General features: G+C 37.5%; 2 protein-coding genes across 3 annotated transcripts in view; one reads left to right on the forward strand and one right to left on the reverse strand.

Moving 5' to 3' along the window:
* Window positions 1-25,884, reverse strand: part of LOC101736721 (GPI transamidase component PIG-S) — an 89,443-nt gene that overhangs the window by 23,085 nt on the left and 40,474 nt on the right. The window contains exon 1 of one of the 2 annotated variants that reach the window (XM_012692732.4): window positions 19,331-19,438. The exons of the other annotated variant lie outside the window; for it this stretch is intronic. Coding sequence (XP_012548186.1) covers window positions 19,331-19,340 — 10 coding nt within the window. The 5' untranslated portion in view covers window positions 19,341-19,438. Of the gene's footprint in view, window positions 1-19,330; window positions 19,439-25,884 lie in introns of those variants that run through there. 2 annotated transcript variants of the gene reach the window in all.
* The window catches only part of LOC101743692 (protein I'm not dead yet), a 63,647-nt gene continuing 57,210 nt past the window's right edge, over window positions 19,448-25,884 (forward strand). Inside the window, exon 1 of the mRNA XM_021349740.3 lies at window positions 19,448-19,684. The gene's annotated coding sequence lies outside the window, so the exon portion shown is untranslated. The remainder of the gene's footprint in view (window positions 19,685-25,884) is intronic.

Below are 25,884 nucleotides of genomic sequence, written 5' to 3' on the forward strand. Positions count from 1 at the left end.
GCGGTAGTCAAAGCCCGCTTCTTCATATCTCTTCAGTTAGTTTGTTACTTCTATATCTATACACAAGACGCACCGAAACTTTGTGGAGTTGTTCGTGAAACTTTCAAAATGTCGCAAAGAAAAATAAAACAAATTAATATTGAATAAAAATCGCGTAGTATCGCGTATTATAAATATATTTTTCCAATAATTCCCTATCGATTTGTTTGTACTTGCACGATACACATTAAACATCACCGGTTGTTACGACTATCGGTTTTTACGACTGAATATGAGCAGTCCCTTCGATGTTGTTATAACAGATTTTGACTGTAGTTAAAAAAAACTAAAAACACGCTTTTTATAAAATTCAACTAAAAAATTAAAAAATTTCTATTAATTTATATCTAATTATTATTATATTACATCGTGTATTTGTATGTATATTTACGGGTAATATGTATGTTTATGTGTATGAATATGTATGTATATATATTTCACTGGATTGATACACCGCGCGTAGTTCGTTTTCTAATGATTCTTGTCCACCTGATGGTTGTCTGGAAGACATGGCTCTTAGTGATAAGACCGGCAACTGTACTTTTTTTTGTATTTAATGTAGGTATAGCATTATTTATTTATTTTTGGGGGTACAATAAAGAATACTCTCTCTCTCTCTCTCTCTCTCTCTCTCTCTCTCTCTAATTATCTAATACTGAAAACTGAATGTTTGTTTTATTCTTATTGTCTGCATTGCCACACGGTCCAGCCGATTGCAATCCAAACATTTAGTGCTAGTCACTGCGGGTTTCAATAGTTTAATATCAATCCTTTCGAAATTTTTCGAATATTAGCAAAACCGGATTCACCTTGCCGATTTAAGAAATCTTCGTCATCAAAGTGGCCAGCGAAAGAAAGAGATAACGAGATGTTTCAGGTTTCTATTGCGCATCTGCTCTTTTGTATAAAAAAATCTCTACGTCATTTTACAAAAAAAATTAGTATGAACTTAGCTTGTACACATACTGTATAAAGTAATTTAAAAAGTAAAGTAAATATTTACGTAGACAATAAATTGCGTATAAGCTGGAATTGTATTCCAACAAAAATATATTATAGTTTCCACAAAAACACTTCTAACATCCCTAACATTAGAACATCAGTGGGTAATAATTCCTAAATTGGCAGATAACATTACTAGGCACAATGGGACATTGAGCTAGAATCTAGACAAGTTATGCGGCCTGAATGACTATGACAAGGCTAATGGGTAGTTATACTGCAATATTTATTAATGAATGCGGCTTTATACAAGTGGCAATGATGTATCTAAAAGCATCTATATTAATACGTGAAGCAAAAACTTTGTATCCCTTTTTACGAAAATTGCGCGGACGGAGGAGTATGAAATTTCCCACACTTATAGAGAATATAGAGAAGGAGTGCACAATGCTTTGTTTTTTTAATAATGCACAAAATATACATTAAATCAATAAAGAAAACATTACTCACACTGCCATGAATTTGACACCACACATATTATGTATATATACTCTTTGTTTATATGGTTTATCTTTAATATTATTTGTCTATAGTGTAGTCTTGGCGAAATCTGTGATTATAAGAAGTATAATAGTTTTTGACAATATAACCATAATAATGTTCAAGCTTATAATTTCAATTAATTATAGTCGAATTTCGACTACTGCGGGACCACTAGTAATATTAAATCAATCACTGGCATGACGTCACAGACAAACTTTACGGATGCGAGGTAAAATACATCAGATTAAAAATGATTATAATTAATTATGAAAAATAACACCGTAGCTAATTGATCAGGGGGATAATTTTAATCTACATTCCGTTCATGCTAATATTAGAAAGGAAAATCTAACAAAGCACTTAGATTTCTCTGACGAAAATCGGATGACTCACGCGTCTTCAAGACTGAAGGCAAACTTCAAACGCAGTATAGGATTACGGAGTCATGTGATTGTTTGGCCAAAATTATTCAGCTATCCGACAAAGACTATTTGGATAGCCTCCGTCAAGTCTATTTTTTCATTTTTACGTCAAGACGACGATAACGTTTCCGTGTATACAGTCTTTCGGGGGATTAATTTTGGAAATTCTGCGGCGTTTCATTGTAATCACGTCGCAATATTTTGATGAGCAGATAAAAAAAACAAGTATTTTCCTGCATTACAATACAATTAGTGGATACATTATCAAAACTTATTTAGAAGACTATTTTAAGAAACCGAATCTGCACGGTGTTCTTAAGCGACAGCTCGTAAATATGGTATGTTATTAAATAGGGTTTGGACTACTATACCTCCTGTTTTTACCGTGAAGAAGTCATCTTGGGTGGAGGAGTAATACAAGTTTAGTAATACAGGTTACAGTAATACAGGTACACTAATACAGTAATACAGGTACGGTAATACAGTAATACAGGTTACAGTAATACAGTAATACAGGTTACAGTAATACAGTAATACAGGTACAGTAATACAGGTACAGTAATACAGTAATACAGGTTACAGTAATACAGGTTACAGTAATACAGGTACAGTAATACAGTAATACAGGTTACAGTAATACAGGTACAGTAATACAGTAATACAGGTACAGTAATACAAGAAACGCGTGTTTATGTGTGTGTGTTGTTAATTCTTCAAACGAGGTTCGAAATGAATGAATACGGAAAGCAGCGGCATAGCTGGATGCCTGGAACAGCTGTTTTCCTTGAGCGATATTGACCGATCACCAGCAAGTGGATCTGCCTTCGAAACAAACAAAAAACTAGATAGATCGAAAAATCGTTTGATAGTTAACAACAATCAAGAATATCCTAATAATTGTTGAAAGAAAAAGCATGGTACTTCATTTCTTTTCGGTCTTTGCACAGTGACCACACCGTTTATATGTTTGCTCTGGCGGTACGATGTTATCCATTAACTATCCTTTGTTGGCGGCACATAGGATAGGACTTGGGCCGGAAAATGACAAACAAATTTTCCTAAGCTGGACTATTGTTCTCAGATAATCACGCATGTTGCTGTTGGCGTCTGTTATATGATCCACGCCATGTCTAATTTAGTCGGAGATTATCTTTACGCTTTAAATTTTAAGATATTGGAAAATACATTAAGAGATTTTTATAGGTTAACCGATATGATCTATTGTCTCTCTCTCTCTCCCTCTCCCCCTCTCTCTCTCTCTCTCTCTCTCTCTCTCTCTCTCTCTCTCTCTCTCTCTCTCTCTCTCTCTCTCTCCCTCTCTCCCTCTCTCCCTCTCTCCCTCTCTCCCTCTCTCCCTCTCTCCCTCTCTCCCTCTTTCCCTCTCTCCACTCACGTACCTACTCGTTTTCAATTTTATTGAGCATGGTCACGCCGTCTAAAACCATGCCGAATGGGAAGAGACTCAGTACCTTAATGCAGACCTTCTGTAACCGCTATTGGTTTTGTCTGACCCATTACTGTTCGTACCATTGATCTCGCAACCCTGTACATGTCAACTACGATGTTAACATAATGTTCGGGTTTATTCCTCATGCGAAGGCTCCACCAGATCGTGTTTCTTGGCATGCGGTCAAATGCCTTTTTCATGTCCAAGGATGCGACATACAATGGCCGAAGTTTCGCACGATACTCCTCAACGATCGTGCTTATAGCAAACATAGGATCGGTGGTAGATTAGCCCTGCATAAAACCATAGTGGTTTTTATCTGGTACATGATCTGCTGACTATGAAACTGGAATTGTTAAGAAAAACCATTAAAATCCGTTTATTTGGCTTTTAAATATGATTTTGCCTCAATTTCAGCGAGCACAATTTATTGTAAAACATTTATAAGTAGGTTAATTTTTTTATCCCTCTCCAAGGAGTTTCGAACCTCACTATCGAAAACCTATAAAAATATAAACATATTCAGTTAATTACGAAATTTGTCGCAATATATATGCAAAGACAACATAAAACAAAGAACAAACAAACTTCGCATTTACAAAAACAATGTACTGCGCACCTTATGCGTATGTACCTTATCAGGCGGCACACACTAGTACCCAAAGGATCAATGTAAGACTAAGCAATTAGCGTTGAATTACGTCAGCATGTAAACGCGTGCAACTCTACAACGATGTTGTCATATTCGTGAGTGACACTTTCCGGTGTAGATTCCGATCCGGTAGTAGATTCATTCGCGAAGTAGCTGCTCTTGAGTTGTTAGGTCTCCTTCAGAGGCGCTCGGGCAGCTGTTAGCAAATCCCACCACTCCTGGCTGAGCCTTTGCTCGCCCACTTCTCTTAGTGAAACTGGAAAGGCCTCCGGGCCACCAGTAATTCTACAATCATTAAACAAAACAATCATGTGTGGTCTGTAGACTGTCTAATTCGTGCACGGTGCATTCTTATCGAGTAATATACATAATATATATTTAGAAATCACGACTCAAAATATAAATGTGTTTAAAATAAATAAAATATAATTAAAAAAAATATTAACAAAAAACAATTCTCATCCCCAGGTTAGAGCCCCGTGAGCTTACTTACTCGCTCTACGAATCTAGTATAACCCGTCGAGGTTACTAGAACAGGTAGGGAAAAAAAACAATTCTAAACAATTAATGATTTTAAATAGTAATGACCAAAATTCGGGTAGGTAAGTTAATACGCGAATGTACATCGTCCGTCTACCCCTGGCGCCAACAAGCGAATGAGAATGAGCTTCTTCTCATGCCGACCATGGCGCGTCCGGTGTGGCCTGATCGTGACGTAACATGGCGTGATCGGCAAACCACGCCCCCTCTTCGTCAGTTTTATGCATATTATATTATACAATACTATAATCTCTATCGTTACTATAATATCTTTAACATAATCTCGTATATCGGGGTGTACTAAACAATCCCAGCGTCGCTTCCTGCGCTCCCAAAGTATCCGATTTCCGCCGAGACATAGAATGGCAATGGCGTAACATAGATACTTTGAATAGGTTGAGTTTTTAAGTTCTTATTACAGTAGCATTTCTTTTCAGAGTTTTATCTATCTATCTATAAATATAAATAAATAATAATATCTATCTATCGAACAGTGATGCGTTCCGCCTTCTTGTAACGGCCGCGGTGTTTTTATTATTACGTAGTTGTTACTGCGTAGACGCAGGCAAAAGATCTCGTGATCTCGCGAGCTCGATCTCGACTAAATCCGCACCGCTCTGGATACCACCGTCTACGACGCCATGTACACCGCCGAGAACAGAGGAAGATGGCGAAACATCATCAAAAAAAGGATAATGGGAGGAGATGGTTACGACCCTCAGACATGAGGAACGCGACTCAGGGAGGAGGAGACGCAGTTTACGATCTGATGACCCGGTCGTAGACGTCGCAACATGGATGCCGCCACCCACCTTGAGGCTTGAGGTTTATGTATAAATTGTTCAGTAATTCCGCATTTTACAATTTTTGCGCGTTTGCTTTTTATCACACGATACTACTATGCCTTCATCGTCGAGATAATTCGTGAACGTTTCTTATATAAGTATTTCATTACAAAAAAAATTACCCGCCTGCGAGATTCGAACACCGGCACCGTCGCTTCACTTCATATGAATACACGGTTTTATCCTTTAGGCTACGACGATTACTACTACATCTATATATTAACACGTGAAGCAAAGAGTTTGTATCCCTTTTTATGAAAATTTCGCGGACGGAGAAGTATGAAATTTCCCACACTTACAGAGAATATAGAGAAGAAGTGCTGAATATAATAATTTTTTTAAATTATACATAAAAATTGATTTAACGAATCACTGCAACAAGACATTACAGTAACACCATTGAAGTATGGTCTATGCATTACACACACTACCGTGTATTTGACACAACACATATATAATGTGTTTCTTATCATAATTTTGTTATTGTTTAAAGTCTGCATTCAAATTATGAATAGATTGATATTGTTCGTCTTAACTGTTAATCTGTTCTGACGAAGCATGTTGCGGATAATAACATGTACTTTTAGGTTAGGAATATTGTGTTCTTTTTTTTTAAATAAATAAAATTGAAATTTCCATCTGTAAAATCTGTGACTATAGAAGTATAACAGTCTTTGACAATAGAACCATAATATTCACACTTATAATTTCAATTAATTGTAGTCGAATATTTCGACTACTGAGGGACCACTAGTTACAATAGATACTTCATTCTATACTAATAGCGGATGGCGGTATTCAAGTTGTAATGCCACTTCGACAAAGCGGCACGACACGAGAACCCTCTCATCGTGGCCGAACGTAACTACATTCCCGATCCTGCGGACAGAATGGAAGCAGTCGACGTCGCCCCAAACACGTCATTTCGGATCCACTAACGGTGCTTTTAGGTACCTCAAGCACCGGTCATCGTTCTCGTCGAACCCGTCGCTCGCGATGAAGGGCTCGACGAGTAAATTAACCCACAGACACAGACCACTGAGTTTCTCGCCGGATCTTCTCAGTGGGTCGTGTTTCCGATCCGGTGGTAGATTCTGCGAAGCAAGGCTCTTGCTAGGATTCGTGTTAGCAACGTCGTCAGGTTTGAGCCCAGTGAGCTTACTAGTTAAGGTTGTGCTGAAATAGCCTCTCAAGGCTCTCAGCTTAGGTAGGAAAAAAATGTTATAATGTCTGTGTTATTCACCAAAAACACAACTCCCGGTGGGCCATGCTCTAGCCCACTCATTAAAAGCGTAAAAAAAAAATTTAAAAATGTTTAGTCAACAAATTCACAGATCTATGTCACAACAAGTATGCTGTGTTTGAACGGGCTACACGTGCAACAAACTTTGACTAGCACACATTCATCATTCTTGACAAAATGACAAAATACGAATTAAATGTTTGCAATTCCGAATTCTTATCTGTTTGTGGTGGTTTAAATTCTTGTTTAATTTAATATTACTTATTTAATGTTAAAGTAAATACATACACATTCATGTTTTGGAACGATGGCCGTACGATAGTAATATAGTTCAATTCAATTTAATCGTGCTTGTGTTAAAAAAAGTATTCTGTGAATGAGAAAAATTGCAAGGGTGTTGACTGAAAAAAAAATAGGTACCGAATTTGGATACGCCCATTAGTACACAGCTCACGGAATTTCTCGCCGAATCTTCTGAGTGGGTCCGATCCGGTGGTAGATTCTGCGAAGCGCAGCTCTTGCTAGGGCTAGTGTTACCAATTTCTCTCAGGTTGAGCCCGTGAGCTCACCTACCAGTCCGCGTGAAGTTGGAATAGCGCCTTAGGATTTACCAACGATTAGGTAGAGAATAAAGAGCCATTTAATGGTGTCGTGGGTCGTAATGTCCACGCAGGAGTGATCACCGCCTGCGTTCCAGTTTTAAGGATGGGAATCCCTTACTCGCCTTTTGCGATATTCAAGGGAAGCGAGTGGTACTATTCTAGACCCATCGTTTCCAGTCGCATCTATGTTAAAATTACACGATTATGACGGTACATGTAAACGAAACCTTGACGACTGACGTTATCGCAATTCCTTGACATCCATCCATTGAAACTTCATCTTTGTACCGTGAAACATTAAGAATATATTAACACGTCAACAATTTTAGGAACGATAATATTTGCTTGGTTTTTTTTCTCTGTGATATACGATATATAAATTTGCTAGTCGTTTTGGACATAATGACGAATTGCTTTTACGATTCTATCTCGCGTCTATACGGCGTGCAAAATAATTACCATAAATTGTGTGCAAAGCGCTCCCAACATAAGTATTTATATACACACATTTGAAGGTAGTTAACATAACTAGCAATGAGGTAAAGGTGAAATGTCGACAATGAACTACATGTGTGCGCTGGTATCGCCTTATAGTCAATAGCAACCATGAAAACTGTATTGGAAACATCGGAAATTATTAATTGAATGCATCGAACGGTAAATAGAATATAGTTTCAATTCTATGTTTAATACTGTTACGCTCTGGGGTTCGGGATAACTAAAAATTGTACCGATTTACAAGTTAACACTGTATTAGCACTTAGAACACTTCACAAGCACTTTAAAATTCTCAATTCGCTTCTTTCGCTTCGCTTCCGGTGATCCGTTCGCTGTTTCGCTTCGAGTAGTTTCGATTACTAACAGACTGCGTGACATCTCTGCAACGCTTTTATAGTCGAGACGAAATCCCTAGCATCGTCGAGAATATTCCGCACAAGTCGAGTATTGTGTGTTTCACCAATCTGACAATAGATGGCGTTGTACTTCTCGAGCGTTCTAGATTCTAATAGATCCTTCGATATTCGTTCGGCTATTTGACGATAGATTGCGTTACTCTTACAGGTGTAACAACACGTTTACACGTATTCTTGTAAAATAAATTTTAAACGTACCTTTCAGTGTCTTCAAGACGTGCGATTAACTTGAAAATTTGCAGTCGTATCAGCTATTAGTAGTTACCAGTTGCCAGAGATAAGATCACACATCGCGAATACAATGATGGTGAATCAAGATTAGAATCAAGCATGTTTTGTACTTTTGAACTGGATGGCGATTGGTGGCGGAAACACGTCGCACCTTCATATTCAAGTGAAGTATTAGATTTGGACAGGAAAATAGAGTGATTTAGGGGCGTGTTATGAGCCCGCACGGGTAGGTACCGCCAACCTGCATATTTCTGCCGTGAAGCAGTAATGTGTTTTTTTTTTATAGCTTAGATGGGTGGACGAGCTCACAGCCCACCTGATGTTAAGTGGTTACTGGAGCCCATAGAAATCTACAACGTAAATGCGCCACCCACGTTGAGCAGTTACAGTTTGAAGGATGGATAAGCCGTTGTCCTGTAAAACTGAAAGACTTATACTCTATTCCAATTACGAAGTCCCTTTTGACATTTTTAGAACGTAACTCTTCACGTTTCGCATGATTTGAAACAATAATCATTTTAATACGCTTTTATTAGCTTCAGACGTATGTATGTTAGTATGTAACGGAATCTTTGAACATGATTATTGATTGAAAACGTCGGATTAACTCCAAATTTGATATACTTATTAATGACCGATGACAATTCAATATTTAAACGCACACGCACACGCACACACACAATAACAAAATAACAACATCTGTCTCATGGGACTTCGTAATTGGAATAGAGTATAGAACTCATGGTTCAAGGTGCGTGGCGTCATTTACGTTGTTAATGTCTATGAGCTCCGATAACCACTTTATACCAGAATACCAGGTGGATATGATCACGGCCACCCATCTAAGCAGTAAAAAAAAGTCTCCTAATATTATTAGTACTAGAGGTCCCGCAGTAGTCGAGATTCGACTATAATTAATTGGAATTGTAAGTTTGTACACCATTATGACTGTATTTTATACTTCTATAATCACAAATTTCGAATTTCGCCAAGACTATACTATAAAAAATATTAACAAAGACAAACAATATTTAATCTATTCTCAATTTGACAACAGACGTCAAGAACAAAAGTTTGACAATAAATAGTATGCATGCGTGTGTGCATCAAATACATGGTATGTAGTGTGTGTAATGTTTTCTTTATTGATTTAATGTATCTTTTATGCATTATTTAAAAAAAATATTAGCTTTGTGCACTTCTTCTCTATATTCTCTGTAAGTGTGGAAAATTTCATACTCCTCCGTCCGTGCAATTTTCGTAAAAAGGAATACAAAGTTTTTGTTTCACGTATTAATATATAGATAGTCAGAAAACTTTAAGAGTGGCTACAAACGCGCATAGCATTCTCCAGACCTTGCCATTCGCCTTACGGATCAGTGGTGTGTATTAGATTCAGGACTCGTCAAAAAAAGGCATTGTTAAAGATGCCACCAGTTTTAATAGTTTTTTTTTTTTTAAACAATCACGCCACGTTACCTGGTCCCGTCATAAGTTCGTAAAGAACTTGTGTTACAGATACCAGATAACGGAAATAAATGTAAGATTTTCATTATACACATACATATATTTAATATACATCCATATAACCCTGGAAAACACATTTATATTTATCATACAAATATCTTCCCTTGGCGGGATTCGAACCCGCGACCCCCTTTTGTAGTGACCATGTCACTTACCACTACACCAGACGGCCGTTGATTGTTAAAGATGCCATCAGTGTTAATAGATAATTACGTCACAATCTCGCGTATTAACGGGTTTCCGAGCGCCAGAGATAGATCTCTGTTATATGTGATAATATTAATTAAGCGATCTATTATGTTATAATACATTACGTCATTCGTTATGTGACAATGCGACGCGACGTGAGCAAAGTGTGGATAATATATTAGGCATCCATTCTTATTTACTTGATCCGCCGACAAAATATTTTCATGTTCTACACAGTAGACGGATTCGTGTCTAGATTATATTTAGCGACTGCAGATATGACGTCATTTTTTTTTATTAAATTCCGCTGGCTGGTCGTTGTGTCTAGGATGAACTTTTTCCACGTTTTTTTATATATGTATGGAGTGGGATATGCTGAAATGTCTATATATATATATACATATATATTTTTTCTTGCTTAGATGGGTGGACGAGCTCACAGCCCACCTGGTGTTAAGTGGTTACTGGAGCCCATAGACATCTACAACGTAAATGCGCCACCCACCTTGAGATATAAGTTCTAAGGTCTCAGTATAGTTACAACGGCTGCCCCGCCCTTCAAACCGAAACGCATTACTGCTTCACGGCTGAAATAGGCAGGGCGGTGGTACCTACCCGCGCGGACTCACAAGAGGTCCTACCACCAGTAATTACGCAAATTATAATTTTGCGGGTTTCATATTTATTACACGATGTTATTCCTTCTCCGTGGAAGTCAATCGTGAACATTTGTTGAGTATATATTTCATTAGAAAAATTGGTACCCGCCTGAGATTCGAACACCGGTGCATCGCTTAACACGAATGCACCGGACGTCTTATCCGTTAGGCCACGACGACTTCAAATGCCCTGTAGATCCGGTGTATGTCCTAACTGGTATCAATTGATGAAACCGCTGAGATTTAAATCCAGCAGGAACTGTCAGTAGCCATTGACCATTTCTTTTATTTTATTATAAATCAACTTTGATGAATAGTCGGCCCCCTGATTACAGAAAACAAATTTGTAACGAAGCATAATTACATAATTACCATTATTTTTAATCAAATATGTAAATAATTTGTTTGTCTTTAATTAAAGTAATATTGACTTTATTCAAACAGATACTTTAGTTTAAGCTTCTACATATATCTGTGTACGACTCAAGTGTCAGTTTTGATTATTATCTTATTGATGACTATCCAAACTAAGCTCTCAATCATCTGCCTTAAAAGGATATTTGAGTTCTTCGGTCACATTGCCAGAAAGAGTGGTGACAATCTTGAAAAATTTCTGCTATCTGGCAAGAATGAGGGCAAAAGATCTCGTGGCCACAATCCAATGCGCTGATCCGACCAAAACCGCACAACTCTGGATACCACAGTCTACGATGCCATACACACCGCCGAGTACAGAGGAAGATGGTGAAACATCATCCACACAAAAATAATCGGAGAGATGGTCACGACCCTCAGAAGACATGAGTTGCTTAGATGAGTGGACGAGCTCAAAGCCCACCTGGTGTTAAGTGGTTACCGGAGCACATAGATATCTATAACGTAAATGTGCCAACCTCCAAACACTTTTCTAATTTAAGCTCAGAGTCTGAAGATACGCATGACTAAAACACTTTTAAAGCTTATTTATCAAGGCAGTTTATAACAATGATGAACATTTTCCCAGATGTATTGTACTTAGATAATTGACATTCACATAGACAGAAGGATGAAAGTTAACAATTTTTCTTCAACAGTTCCACTGTCTTCATGTCACTGATGTTACCAAATTGAAGCGTGGGACAGCCGTTGTAACTATACTTGAGACCTTAGAACTTATACTTCGAGGCGGGTGGCACATTTACGTAGTAGATGTCTATGGGCTCCAGTAACCACTTAACACCAGGTGGGCTCTGAGCTCATCCACCCATATAAGCAATAAAAAAAAAAGTCTCCTACTCATTGATGTATTGAAAAATATTTTATATACTCTCTCCTAATACATAATTCAACTTCCCTTACACCTTTTTTATTTCTTTATTGCCCTTGTAAGTAGACGAGCATATGACCCACCTAATGGTGAGTGGTTATCGTCACCCATGGACTTCAGCAATGCCAGGGGTAGAGCCAAGCCGCTGCTTACACCTGACTCACATAATGATGGTGCTTACAACTAGATCCAATACCGTTGACATTATTTCAAATTGGTATTGTCTTTTGGCGACAAGTAATTAACTAAAAACTAAGAATAGCCGTTGATTACTTTTAATTTTAATGTTTTACTGCATTATGATAGATAAGAATGACCTGACGATAACAATACCAATGGACTTTAAAAGTTATCTGTCAGTACTCCGCAGTAATTATGTTTAATGTGTTACTATTATATCGTTCATTCGTAAATATAATAATCCGAAACCAGTTTAGAAAGAGATTATTGTAGATTATTATTGTTGTAACAAAAAAATATTTAAAGGAGGTTGGCTGTTATAACTTTTTGTTTTTCAATTCATTAAAATAAATAAATAAATTGCCAGACGTGTTAATTTGTTCTGCGTGAAACGAAACGTAAAAGTCTAAATGTATATAAAAATTAAAAATAAATATAAATACGTTTGAAGTCGTCGTGGCCTAAAGGATAAGACGTCCGGTGCATTCGTATATAGCGATGCACCGGTGTTCGAATCCCGCAGGCGGGTACCAATTTTTCTAATGGAATATGTACTTAACAAATGTTCACGATTGACTTCCACGGTGAAGGAATAACATCGTGTAATAAAAATCAAACCCGCAAAATTATAATTTGCGTAATTACTGGTGGTAGGATCTCTTGTGAGTCCGCACGGGTAGGTACCCACCGCCTCGTCTATTTCTGCCGTGAAGCAATAATGCGTTTCGGTTTGAAGGGTGGGGCAGCCGTTGTAACTATACTGAGACCTTAGAACTTATATCTCAAGGTGCGTGGCGCATTTACGATGTATATGTCTATAGGCTCCAATAACCACTTAACTTTTTTTTTTAAATATACGGTAGTCGGAACAATATTTGTCGATGAAAACCACTTCAGTCGTCCATGATCTCGAAAACTGTAAAATATTTGAAACGTCGGACAAAAAAAAGTGACGATAATAATAAAATGCAAAATTCAACCGTAAAAGTAATTTTTAATTGTGTTTTTATACTGACGGTCTTTAACATCACGATTACCATTTATATGTTACCATACCGTAGCTTGAATATTACGGACATATTGGCAGAAAGCTAGGCGGTAATTAGTTAAGCCTGACTGGCTGGTCTGGACTACTGGTCAACAACCAATTATAACATATCAAAATCCTCAGTTATGATGAGAACTTAGCCCACTGAGTTCCTCACCGGATCTTCTCAGTGGGTCGTGATTCCGATCCGGTGGCGGAATCTGTGAAGCGCTACTCTTGCTAGGGCTAGTGTTAGCATATTCTCTAATATTGAGCCCGTGAGCTCACCTAACTAGAAGCCAGAGAAGCTAGACTATTCCTAATGACCTATGCTTTAAGGCTACCAGCGACTTAATAGGGGTTTTTTTTTGAGAACTGTGCACGTAGGAGTACTATTATTTGACATTTCGCTTTTTCGCATTCATCATCATCATCATCAGCCTATAGCAGTCCACTGCTGGACATAGGCCTCTCCAATTGTTCGCCACTGTGCACAATCCTCGGCTTCTGCCAGCCACCCTGCACAGATCATCACCCCACCGAGCCTGAGGGCGTCCTGCACTGCGTTTTCCAGTTCGCGGTCTCCACTCAAGAACGCGTTTACCCCAACGGTAATCGGTTATCGGTTAACGGTTGTTTCGCATTAAAAGTGTACAATTTCCAAAAATATTCGAAATTGAGTTAGCATGCGTGTAAACATTTGGTATCACCAATATTTTTCTCATAAATACTGTACTAGTTTAGTTTTTGTTTTTTTTTTAGACAAAATTAATACATAATTTTATCTTACTTTAAAAGAAAGAAAATGTAATTGTTAAAAAGTTAATGTTGCAATGATGATTAACATTAAAAATATTACATATTAAACGCTTTAAAACGCTCTCCTGTAAAATTAGTAAGTTTTGAGATTATACAGTTTTAATGCGAGAAAACGATTTACGACTACCTCTTTTAAATGCGCGAAAGCACCAGACCCGCAGTCAGAAGGAAAAAGAAAAGAAAAAGAATTGTGAAACCATAACGAATACGACCCCCACACCAAGAATGTGGCTACGCAGAAGAAAATGCCTCTATAATAATATGTGTAGCTTAAAAACAGAAAAAAAAAAACACGCATAGATAACAAACTCATTGTGCTTTTTGGCCCATCCGGGTGATGGAAGGCCGGCTATCCTCGACCCACGCTGGTTCTGGTCCAGCGGGGTATTCCGTAGGATAGCTCACTCTAACCGGCGCCATCTAGGCGGGCTTCAGATAGCCTGCCGACCGAGAGGGCTGGTGGTCGTGACGCCGACGACCGCCAGTCTGGCGTCCCGAGGGGGAGGGTGATGGGAGAGATGTGCTCCGCACTAAACGCTTCACTTTCCCCCCTTTGCCTCTTCATGAGTTCTGTCTCATGCGAGGTTTGGACGTTGGTTGTTGAGCGACAGGAGGTTTTAGTCAGTTCGACTCTGACACACCCCACCCTCCATCCCCAGGAGGGCGGGGAAGTCCGGCGATTTCCTGCTGAACAAAAAAAAAAACAAAAAAATAGATAACAAACTGAAAGAACAGTTTTTTTTATCTATTTCCTTATTCTGTCGCCACTGGTCAAGATATTCGAATAGGGAGCTTCTAAAATTATTACTGATGCAAAATTTCAGGTTAATCCGACGTCTTGGATCCCGCTTCAGAATTACTCTCAATGATTCCGTTACAATGAGAACGAACATACATACGTACGTACGTACGGAGCTAACAAAAGCGTGTTAAAACAAAAAAACCGTTTATTATACACAGATGCAAGCCATCGAAACGTGTAGGTACGTCACAAGCTGTAGACTGCGTAGGTACTTTCGTGTCTGTCTTGCGTGTCAAGGTTGGCGCCGCGCCCCCACCGAGAACCGGTTACGCGAGCTAGGAAGCTAAGTCTTGTATTCAATCTACGTTATTAAAAACTAGATGCGCTGTTCTAAAATCTGCATTATATCTGTGGACCGAATGGTAAACAGTCGATGTCGCCCTAAACACTTCATTACGGATCCTCCACATCCATTAACGGTGCTTTTAGGTACCTTAAGCACCGTCCTCGGGCTCGTTGAGTAAATGAACCCATAGACACAGCCCACTGAGTTTCTCGCCGGATCTTCTCAGTGGGTTACATTTCTGATCCGGTGGTAGATTCTGCGAAACACGGCTCTTGCTAGGGCTCGTGTTAGCAACGTTATCAGATTTGAGCCCCGTGAGCTCACCTACTAGTTAAGGTTCCGCTGATATAGCCTCTCAAGGCTATCAGCTTAGGTAGGAAAAAAAAGGGATCGTATTCCTTAAAAACTTCAATATCAAAGTACAATGATCCCAATGCTTGCCGAGATCTCTCATTAAATAGCTGATCTAAGATCTGTTCAAAACTGTATACGTTGATTAACTATAAATCTATACATCTATCTATATATATAAAAACGAATTGCTGTTCGTTAGTCTCGCTAAAACTCGAGAAAGGCTGGACCGATTTGGCTAATTTTGTTCTTGAATTATTTGTGGAAGTCCAGAGAAGGTTTAAAACGAAGATAAATATGAAAATACTCGAAATTAAATAAAAATAACAATTTTGTTTTTCCTTTGATGTTATCTCCCGTCGGACGGATTCCTTTTGTTTGTTTTAAGTTTATTTTATACTAAAGTTTAGGTATTTTATTTATCGATTGAGGCACTACGAAGTCTGCCGGGTCAGCTGGTTAAGAATAAATAAGAATCTAAGGTTATTATTACGAGTGACATTTAAAATTTAACTTCCGATTTCTACAAGTATACCTTACTTCCTTGCTCTGGCGTTTTAAAAATAATCTGTGAGTAAATTAAAAACAAAAACAAATTGTAAATCAATCACTGTCAATAAATAATGACAATAGTTTGATCATGTTCTAAATATATAATTAAAATGATCTGTTACCCCTAATATTTGATTTGCGAAACTCTAGACTTCTGGTTTTATAGATAGATAACGAAATGTAGATTAAATCGATACAAGAAATTCAAGTTATAAAATACTTTATAATTCGTCTCAAGAGAAACATTCAGGAAAACGCATTCAGAAGAGATGGACCGCGGTCAAACCTGTACGATTTCAACTTGACTTACACGATTATCTATGATGCGTTTCACTGTATCATCTACATCAAATTAGTAAAAAATAATGTTATACACGATACAGAGAAGGACTCATTAAGGTATTCAGTAGTGAGCAAACGATTTAAAGGACACGACTAATTAGTTTAACATAGAAATTACAGTTTGGGATCAACATTAATTACAGTTAAGTACCGAAATTATAGCTAGAGTAGTTATACCAATTACAGTTAAGGACTGTGTGTCTAGTGTGAGTTGTTTAACGTTCTCGATAACGTAAAAGTTAACTCAAATTTGTATGCAGTTGGAACAGCATCACTAGCGGCAAACGTAGGCAAACGTTAAACGCACAGACAAACGCTTTGGTTTCAAGTATCGTTAGGACTAGTCGCATCCGGAGATGGACCGCGGACCTACGAGATTCACGAAGATATCGAATACGGGATCATGTTATTGCCTATTTAACACGACGTCGTGTCTCAATCCATGAAAATTTGTTAGACAAACAAACACAAGCATAAGATTTTTATGGCAAACTGGTGGTAGGACCTCTTGTGAGTCCGCGCGAGTAGGTACCACCACCCTGCCTATTTCAGCAGTGAAGCAGAAATGCGTTTCGGTTTGAAGAGCGGGGCAGCCGTTGCAACTATACTGAGACCTTAGAACTGATATCTCAAGGTGGGTGGCGCATTTACGTCGTAGATGCCTTTGGGTTCCAGTAACCACTTAACACCAGATGGGCTGTGAACTCGGCCACCCATCTAAGCAATTTTTTTTTTGGCAAGCTATATTGTTTACATTTAAAAGCGGTAACAAGGTGTGAAATATTGAAGACTATGCTTATTTAATGCTGCGAAATACGTCTTATACGAAGCGCTAATTAGGTATCTCGTGATGATTGTTTCGTCTCTATGTCAAAGTCCACAAGACCCGGTCGTAGTGAGACTATGGAACGAAATCGTGTGCGATATACTGAATTTTCGAAGTCAAAAAGAGATGTCTATTGACTTTAGTAATAGCCATATAACACTAACGAAGACCGTCTTCTTCTTATTCAAACACACAAAAAAAAAGAAACTTTTTAAGTACTGTAATGCGAATTTATAATAAAATTATAAAGCTGAGGATTTAATTTGTTTGGTTGAACGCGCTAATCTCAGAAACTACTGGTCCGATTTGAAAAAAACTTTCAGTGTTAGATAGATCTAGATCTGTTATTCAAATATATTTTCACCTTCTACGTAAATTAAGACAGGGGTAAAATTTAGCGTTATCCCAAAGTAACTAATCCACGAGGACGAAATCGCGATCAAAACCTTGTTAAGAATGTATTTATATTTTTAAACATTTGTAATAATAGTGAACACGTAAATAACGTTATGAAAGTGAGATGTTTCAATGCTTTTCCGTTCTGGGCTGCCAGGGCCGGTCCTACGTTATTTTAGGACTAAACAGAACAAAAAAATCCGAGGCAATGCCAACAGCTTCCTGCTTCGTCTGGTACGCGGTATGATCTGATGCTATTTTCGTCATTAATAAATTTATTTTCACGATGATCGGGGTTGAGGGTTAAAAACGTAATCCTTCAAAACGGAAGTCAGGACTGCTTCACGATAGAAATGGACAGATTTTTTTTCCAACCTACGCTGATAGTATTGAGAGGCTATTTCAGCGTAACCTTAACTAGTAGGTGAGCAAACGGGGCTCAAATCAGACGACGTCGCTAACACGAACTAAGAGCCGTGCTTCGCAGAATCTACCACCGGATCGGAAACGCGACCCACTGAGAAGATCCGGCGAGAAACTCAATGGGCTGTGTCTGTGGGTTAATTTACTCGTCGAGCCCTTCGTCGCAAGCGACGGGTTCGACGACGACGATGACCGGTGCTTGAGGTACCTAAAAGCTCCGTTACTGGATCGGGAGGATCCGAAATGACATGTTTTGGGCGACGTCGACTGCTTTCCATTCTGTCCGCAGGATCGGGAATGTAAGGTAGGGACGGGTTTGTGGTGCCTACTTATGCAGACCTATAATATACCTTATGACTAGTGTAAATATTATCTTTTTTTATGAATCAGGGATTACTGGTGGCCCGGTGGCCTCTCCAATTTCACCAGGACCGGTGGGCGAGCAAAGGCTCAGCCAGGAGGGTTGGGATTTGCTAACAGCTGCCCAAGTAAATACTATCGCTTCTTATCTCTATATTGGGAGCTCCGGATTCGATTTCTAGTCGAAGCATTTACTTTGTCAAATACATTTCGTAGACCCATAGCAAAGGAGGAAAGGTTTTCCTATCGGGGTAGTTACTTATAAAAAATTCATTTCATCGGAACATGAAATTAATATTCTGTTAAAATTGATGATATTCATGACATTTCGCGCGCATCGCACAGAGTCTACAAAAAATTCGCGCGCATTTAATGTTACATAATATTCAGAACATGCCTCTACACTCAAATTAGACTCGTGGTTAATGTTATTGTTATCTCAATAAATGTATTTTTATACACACAAAAAATCTCATAGTATACATAGTTGTGTTTATTTTGTATACATAGCATATTTAATATAATCATTATATTTTCCTTGTTAGAAGCGCTAAATTAAACATTATACACGTGTTAGTTATTGCAACGTTTTATAGTACATAATACGTATTTGTAAGACTGTTATTAAGATCTTTGCGACGAAATGATCGTTTTGTTTTTCTTACTTACGATACATTGTTTTGCAAAAACAGGAAATCGATATATTTACGTAATACTCGTTCGTACGGATGTCAACGTAACAACGGTCATTTCCCCGGCGACCTTCTCTCTACGCCAACAAAACGGCTCAGTTCCACGCCTCAATAAAACATAAATAATTAATTACTAAGAGCGCACACGTGAATTTAACGCATGCATTACGAACCTTTGCACATCGCACGAAAAAAAAAAAAAAAATAGGCCGTCGCGTTCTCAACCCACGAGACTAGAAGCGAATACTGTCTAGAAAAAAATAAAGTCCAGCATATAATAACAGCAGTTGCCCAGTTGCTCTGCGTTTGACAGTTCTGATTTCAGTCAGTCAGTCCGCATTCGTGTTGCGTGCTGGACGCCTGTGCAACTAATATATTTTCCCGCTAAAATTTATTTACGTATTGTGTTTAAAAAAAAAAAACATTTTTACATTAAATTAAAACGTGCTGTGCTATTTTCTATATTTATCATTCGTACGTGATTCGATCTGTATTCGGTGTGAATACAAAGGATTTTTTAAATTCAGGTGAGTTTTAATGAATGTGTCTCATTTATTATTTATTAGAACCGCGCCACGATGAATGCAAGTTTTATGTAGACAATGTGTGATTTAAATATTCATAGCATTAATACACAAACGATAATGTCATAAAAAATGAATGCTACGAATACAACTGTAAAATAAGCCATAAAACCCCGATAAAGAATAAGCTTTAGAGATTGCAAATACAAAAATTAGCTAGTAGCATATATTTTTTTTTAAATTTTTTTTTTGTTGTAATTGGGCAAACGAAACATCAACGTACGTACCTATCAAATACCGGAGCCTTTAGACATTACCACAGAGTACTCGTTTTGTGGTATAAAATCAAAATGTCAAACTTTAGGGTACATACCCCGATTCCAATCAGAAATCATATCCGTAGTTGAACATGCTGTGAAGATGCAGCCGTTTTACCAATGAAACCACCAGATCCAGCAGACTGATTTAAATTTAAGGCACAAAACCAATTAAGTATGTAAAATAAAAATGTGTATATGCTGATAAAGAAAAACAGTGGTATAACCAATTTGCATACAATATATATTATAGTCAAAGACACTATGACTTGTATTTTTTTGTTGAATACGTTTGTTTCATCGTTGGAGGTCAAGATAATTCCAATTGAATATATATATAGCGCGTGCTTTCGTCCTAGCCTCAAGTTCAAAGCTTATAAAAGCATCTACAGTCGAAAAATGAATTAGAGCTTTTAAGATTTACATTAAAAAGCATTGCAGAACTCTGAAAGGTTCATATGATGTCCACGAGACTGCCAAATTAGAAAATGACTATGTCATTCAATATACATATAGCCTTTACGAGGTTAGGTACCTAGTATTATTATCTACCTGGTATTTTATAAGCTTACCTCTACGCGTCTTTAAAAAAAATATCAAGAATTGTTCTAGAATATAAAACAGTGGTTCTCAACTTTTCTTTTTAAGGCACCATTTGACACTCTTACGTATTCAGTTAAGTACCCGATTGAAGTTAATGAAAATCTATATATATAAAAATGAATTGCTGTTCGTTAGTCTCGCTAAAACTCGAGAACGGCTGAACCGATTTGGCTTATTTTGGTCTTGAATTATTCGTGGAAGTCCAGGGAAGGTTTAAAAGATGAGAAAATATAAAAAAGCTCGGAATTATATAAAAACAAACAATTTTGTTTTTCCTTTGATGTGTCCCCTTGATGTGTCTTTTATTTATCGATTGAGGCACTACGAAGTCTGCCGGGTCAGCTAGTAAAAAATATAGTTGATCAGTCATCATTTCAAATTTCGCCCACGTTCATCACCCACATTTCAAGTTGGTAAAAATCTCACAAAAGGTTCCTCTTATTGCCGTTGAAAGCAAACGATCATAATGCCCATCTGAGGGTAAATAGTAATCTTCGCTATTAAAAATCAGCGAAGTAATCAACCAAGCGGCTGCCTAGTGCATCTGTAAAATCGCATAACCCCGAAACTTATAAGTCTTAAAGATCTAACATCACAAATAAATAAAAATTCGAGTTATCAATTTAGGGTTCGTAATTATTTTTTTAATAAATGAATTTGTCAAAAACTTCGATACACTTAATATTTTGTGAAAATGCACAACCCTAGAGTTAAAAAATTCAGAAAAAAATAAGTAATATTATAATTTTACAAGGGTATACCGGAACCTTAATAACACCGAACCATGAATGGAATTAAAATTCTCTTACAGACTGCGGTAACAAGAGCTTTGTAACTGATAATAAATAAATCTTTGTTATACGAAGAAGGTATATCAAATAGTAATGATGATGCTGAAAGTAATAAGAGCTCGTTATTTGAGGAATATTAATCATATAATCTTGTAATCCTAAGAAACAGTTTCAAACTTATCACAATTGATTTTATAAGTAATTTAATATTCATTAGAGTTAGTACGTCCGCACTGTAATTAAGTACTGCATATTTATGACATTAAAAATACCAGTTTAATACTAGCTGATCATTACTAGTTACCGTCAGGGTTAGGGTCAGTAACAACAATGATAACAGCCACGTAATAATAGGTTCTGAGGTATCACAATCATGCATTAAAATAAACATTTAAAGAAAGCATTCAAGTAATTATCCACGATTCGTCTATCGTAACTGGGCTATATTTAAATATTTACGACCGTCGTGGTCCAAAGATCACGTTGGCACTGTTGAAGTTCCGGTTTTGACTTTCGTTGCGATAAAGTTTTAGGGGCATATTTTTTGAATAGGGCACTTCTTTTTATTGCCCTTGTAGGCAGACGAGCATACGGCCCACCTGATGATGAGTGGTTACCGTCGCCCATGGACTTCAGCAGTGCCAGGGGCAGAACCAAGTCGCTGCCTACCGCTTAATACTCTCCACAAGCCTCTTTTAAAGAAGGACATGTCATAGCGCTCGGGAAACACCGTGGAGGGGAGCTCATTCCATAGCCGGATGGTACGTTAATTTAAACATCATTTATTCAATTTATCTATGTTATACCTAGTAATACATAACGGTAATAATAGTAATATATGTATTATAATATACAGTTGAGGAGTTTTATTTCGTTTCATCGAGCTTGAAATCACAACGATTCTAAAGAAGTTTCATTTCAATATATTATACTTTTGTACTCACAAAAGTTTCATTTTTACCCCCCAAAATTCCGGATGGTACGTGGTGTAGGAATATCTGTGTGCATTGGCGGTGGGAGTGAAATTGTAGAGGCATAGTCCAGTAGTAGCTGGATATAGTGTTTTACCTTCGATTACGTAACTTCAATGTCGTCGTTTATCTAGAGATCCGAGATTTGAAACTCTATTACATTGGAAAAGGGTTATAGTAACATATATTTCTAACTAAAACGCTGTTACAGTTAAAATTCCTGAGTACCGATGTTAGTAAGTGTAGCGGACTTGGTTTAGTCGAGTCGCACACAATAAACATGTTGCAGGCTGTCGTGTCCTTTATCATTATCACCTTACATAATACTCACGCTCTGTATATAAGCACAGACTCAATAGTAAGCTTAGCAGTCAATGCTTAAGGGACGTAATATCGCAAAATCTGCCACTCACCCTGATACCTAAGTTTGAACCTTTCAAACTGAAACGCATAGTAGCTTCATGGCAGAAATATTCAGATTTTTTTTATTGCCTAAGTGTGTGGACTAGCTCACAGCCCACCTGGTTTTAAGTGGTTACTGGAACTCATAGACATCTACAACGTAAATACGCCACACACCTTGAGATATAAGTTCTAAGGTCTCAGTATAGTTACAACGGCTGCCCCACCCTTCAAACCGAAACGCATTACTGCTTCACGGCAGAAATAAGCGGGGCGGTGGTGCCTACCCGTGCGGACTCACAAGAGGTCCTACCACCAGTAATGGAGTAGATAAGATAGTCTCTTCATAAGCGATAAAGGCCTAATCCCTGAAAATTCATTTACTTCCCTGGCTCGATATATTTACTTGAAGACGTCCGATAGAACAATATCGGAAGGATTGATTTTTATAACCATTTAAAAATATTAATTATACATTCTGCTATATAATTTTCCTCGATTCATTTGCAATGTCCTTATTCTTGACAATCGCTATTACCGAGTTAAATAATTGAATTAAATGAAGGCCTTTCATGTTATAGAAGACCTTGCAACTCTCCTGTGACAGCTTCCATATAATGACTCATTTTAAATCGTTTAAGATTGTAATTTTCAATATTTTTTTTATTGCTTAGATGTGTGTACGGGCTCACATCCAAATTTGTGTTAATTGGTTACTGGAGTCCATAGACATCTACAACGTAAACGCGCCACCCACCTTGAGATGTAAGTTCTAAGGTCTCAACTATAGTTACAACGGCTGCCCCACCCTTCAAACCGAAACGCATTACTGCTTCAAGGCAGAAATAGGCAGCGTGGTGGTACCTACCTTCTGGTAGGCGACAGCATCCACGCTTAAGTATGTGGTAAGAAGGGGTTCCTCTAAAATCAGTCCATATCGTCGAAAGCCATGGAAAATACTGCTGTTTATTTCATCAGAACGAAAACAGCAGATCTTCCGGGAAATTTCCCAAAGTAAATATTTTGATATACGTAATACTACATTACATCTTCCGTCGCGGCGCATGCAAGTAACCCAGACCTTTCGCGAATTCTGAACTCGATAACAATGCATGTGACGCGTGTGCGCGGACTAACAAGAGGCGCACATGTTTCAGGTTCAATTCAGATATCATATTATGAGATATTGTGTAATACTATTTAGTATTTTTCTCAGTTTTATTCAGTCTTAGACATAATTAGAAATTACTTTAACGAGTTTAAGCTCGCGTTTTTTAATGTTGCGTTATTTTTTTATTTTTTACTAGCGACCCGCCCTCGCTTCGCTTCGGAAACATTAAAACAGACATGAAACAAAAAAAAAAAAAAAAGCCTATGTTCATCAGGGACAATGTCGGCTTCTAATGGAAAAAGAATTTTTCAAATCGGTCCAGTAGTTTCGGAGCCTATTCGAAACAAACAAACAAACAAATCTTTCCTCTTTATAATATTAGTATAGATTACATTGATGGGTGGACGACCTCACAGCCCACCTGGTGTTAAGTGGTTACTAGAGCCCGTAGACATCCACAACGCAAATGCACCACCCACCTTGAGATATAAGTTCTAAGGTCTCAAGTATAGTTACAACGGCTGCCCCGCCCTTCAAACCGAAACGCATTACTGCTTCACGGCAGAAATAGGTAGATAGAATAATACTATTTAGTATTTTTCTCAGTTTTATTCAGTCGTAGACATAATTAGGAATTACTTTAACGGGTTTAACTCCAATTTTTAATGTTGCGTTATTCTTTTATTTTTTATTACATTGATGAGCTCACGACGTCACGGTTAGGAAGAAAAAAAAAACGGCTGTTTATGAATATTGGAATCCCATTGAGATTCTAATGGAACGTACAGAAAAGTTCTGCGAGTGCTCCCATTGCTTTTGTCATTTCAACGTGCATCTTATCAAGTTTATTTTAAACTTGTAAACACAAGGTAATTTTAAGAAAAATTTCAACATTTTCTAGAAAAAAATAATCGTTGTGCTTTTTGACTTATCATCATTTGCAAAATACAGAAATCTTTTTTAACACGATATTACGTGATCTATATAATATTTAACTATGTACGTACGTGTTTCAGTATAATTTTAAACAAATGCAAGTCGTCTGATTTTTAACTGGTCCACACGGGTAGGTATCACAGCCCCAGCCTATTTCAGCCGTGAAGCAGTAATGCGTTTCGGTTTGAAGGGCGGGGCAACCGTTGTCACTATACTGAGACCTTAGAACTTATATCTAAAGGTGGATGGCGCATTTACGGTGTAGATGTCTATAGGCTCCAATAACCATTTAACACCAGGTGGGCTGTGAGCTCGTCCACACATGTAAGCAATAAATAAAATAAAACTTGAATTTTAGCATGCGTTTCATGAAACAATGACAAAATATACAATAAAATTTTATCATTTCGACCTAAAATCCTGACCACGATAACGAGAAAATGTTCATTTAAAATTTTACTATTAATGAAATACATACCTACGTATATTATGTGATAATAACCAATGCTGAATAAACTAACAAAAGGATAAACTTACCTCCTCATACAAACACATCTATACTAATCTATATATACTAGGGGTCCCGCAGTAGTCGAAATTCGACTATAATTAATTGGAATTGTAAGTTTGTACACTATTATTATTGTATTTTATACTTCTATAATCACAAATTTCGCCAAGGCTACACTATTAAAAAATACTAACTAAGACAAATAATATATTATTATAACCTATTCTCAATTTGACAACAGACGTCAAGAACAATAGTTTGACAATAAATAATATGCATGCGTGTGTACGTCAAATACATGGTATGTAGTGTGTGTAATGTTTTCTTTATTGATTTAATGTATCTTTTATGCATTACTTTAAAAAAATATTAGCATTGTGCACTTCTTCTCTATATTCTCTACAAGTGTGGAAAATTTCATACTCCTCCGTCCGCGCAATTTACGTAGAAAGGGATACAAAGTTTTTGCTTCACGTATTAATATATAGATATCTATATATATAAAAATGAATTGCTGTTCGTTAGTCTCGCTAAAACTCGAGAGCGGCTGGACCGATTTGG

This window comes from Bombyx mori, chromosome 16 (assembly GCF_030269925.1).
Source record: "Bombyx mori chromosome 16, ASM3026992v2".
NCBI classification, from domain to species: domain Eukaryota; kingdom Metazoa; phylum Arthropoda; class Insecta; order Lepidoptera; family Bombycidae; genus Bombyx; species Bombyx mori.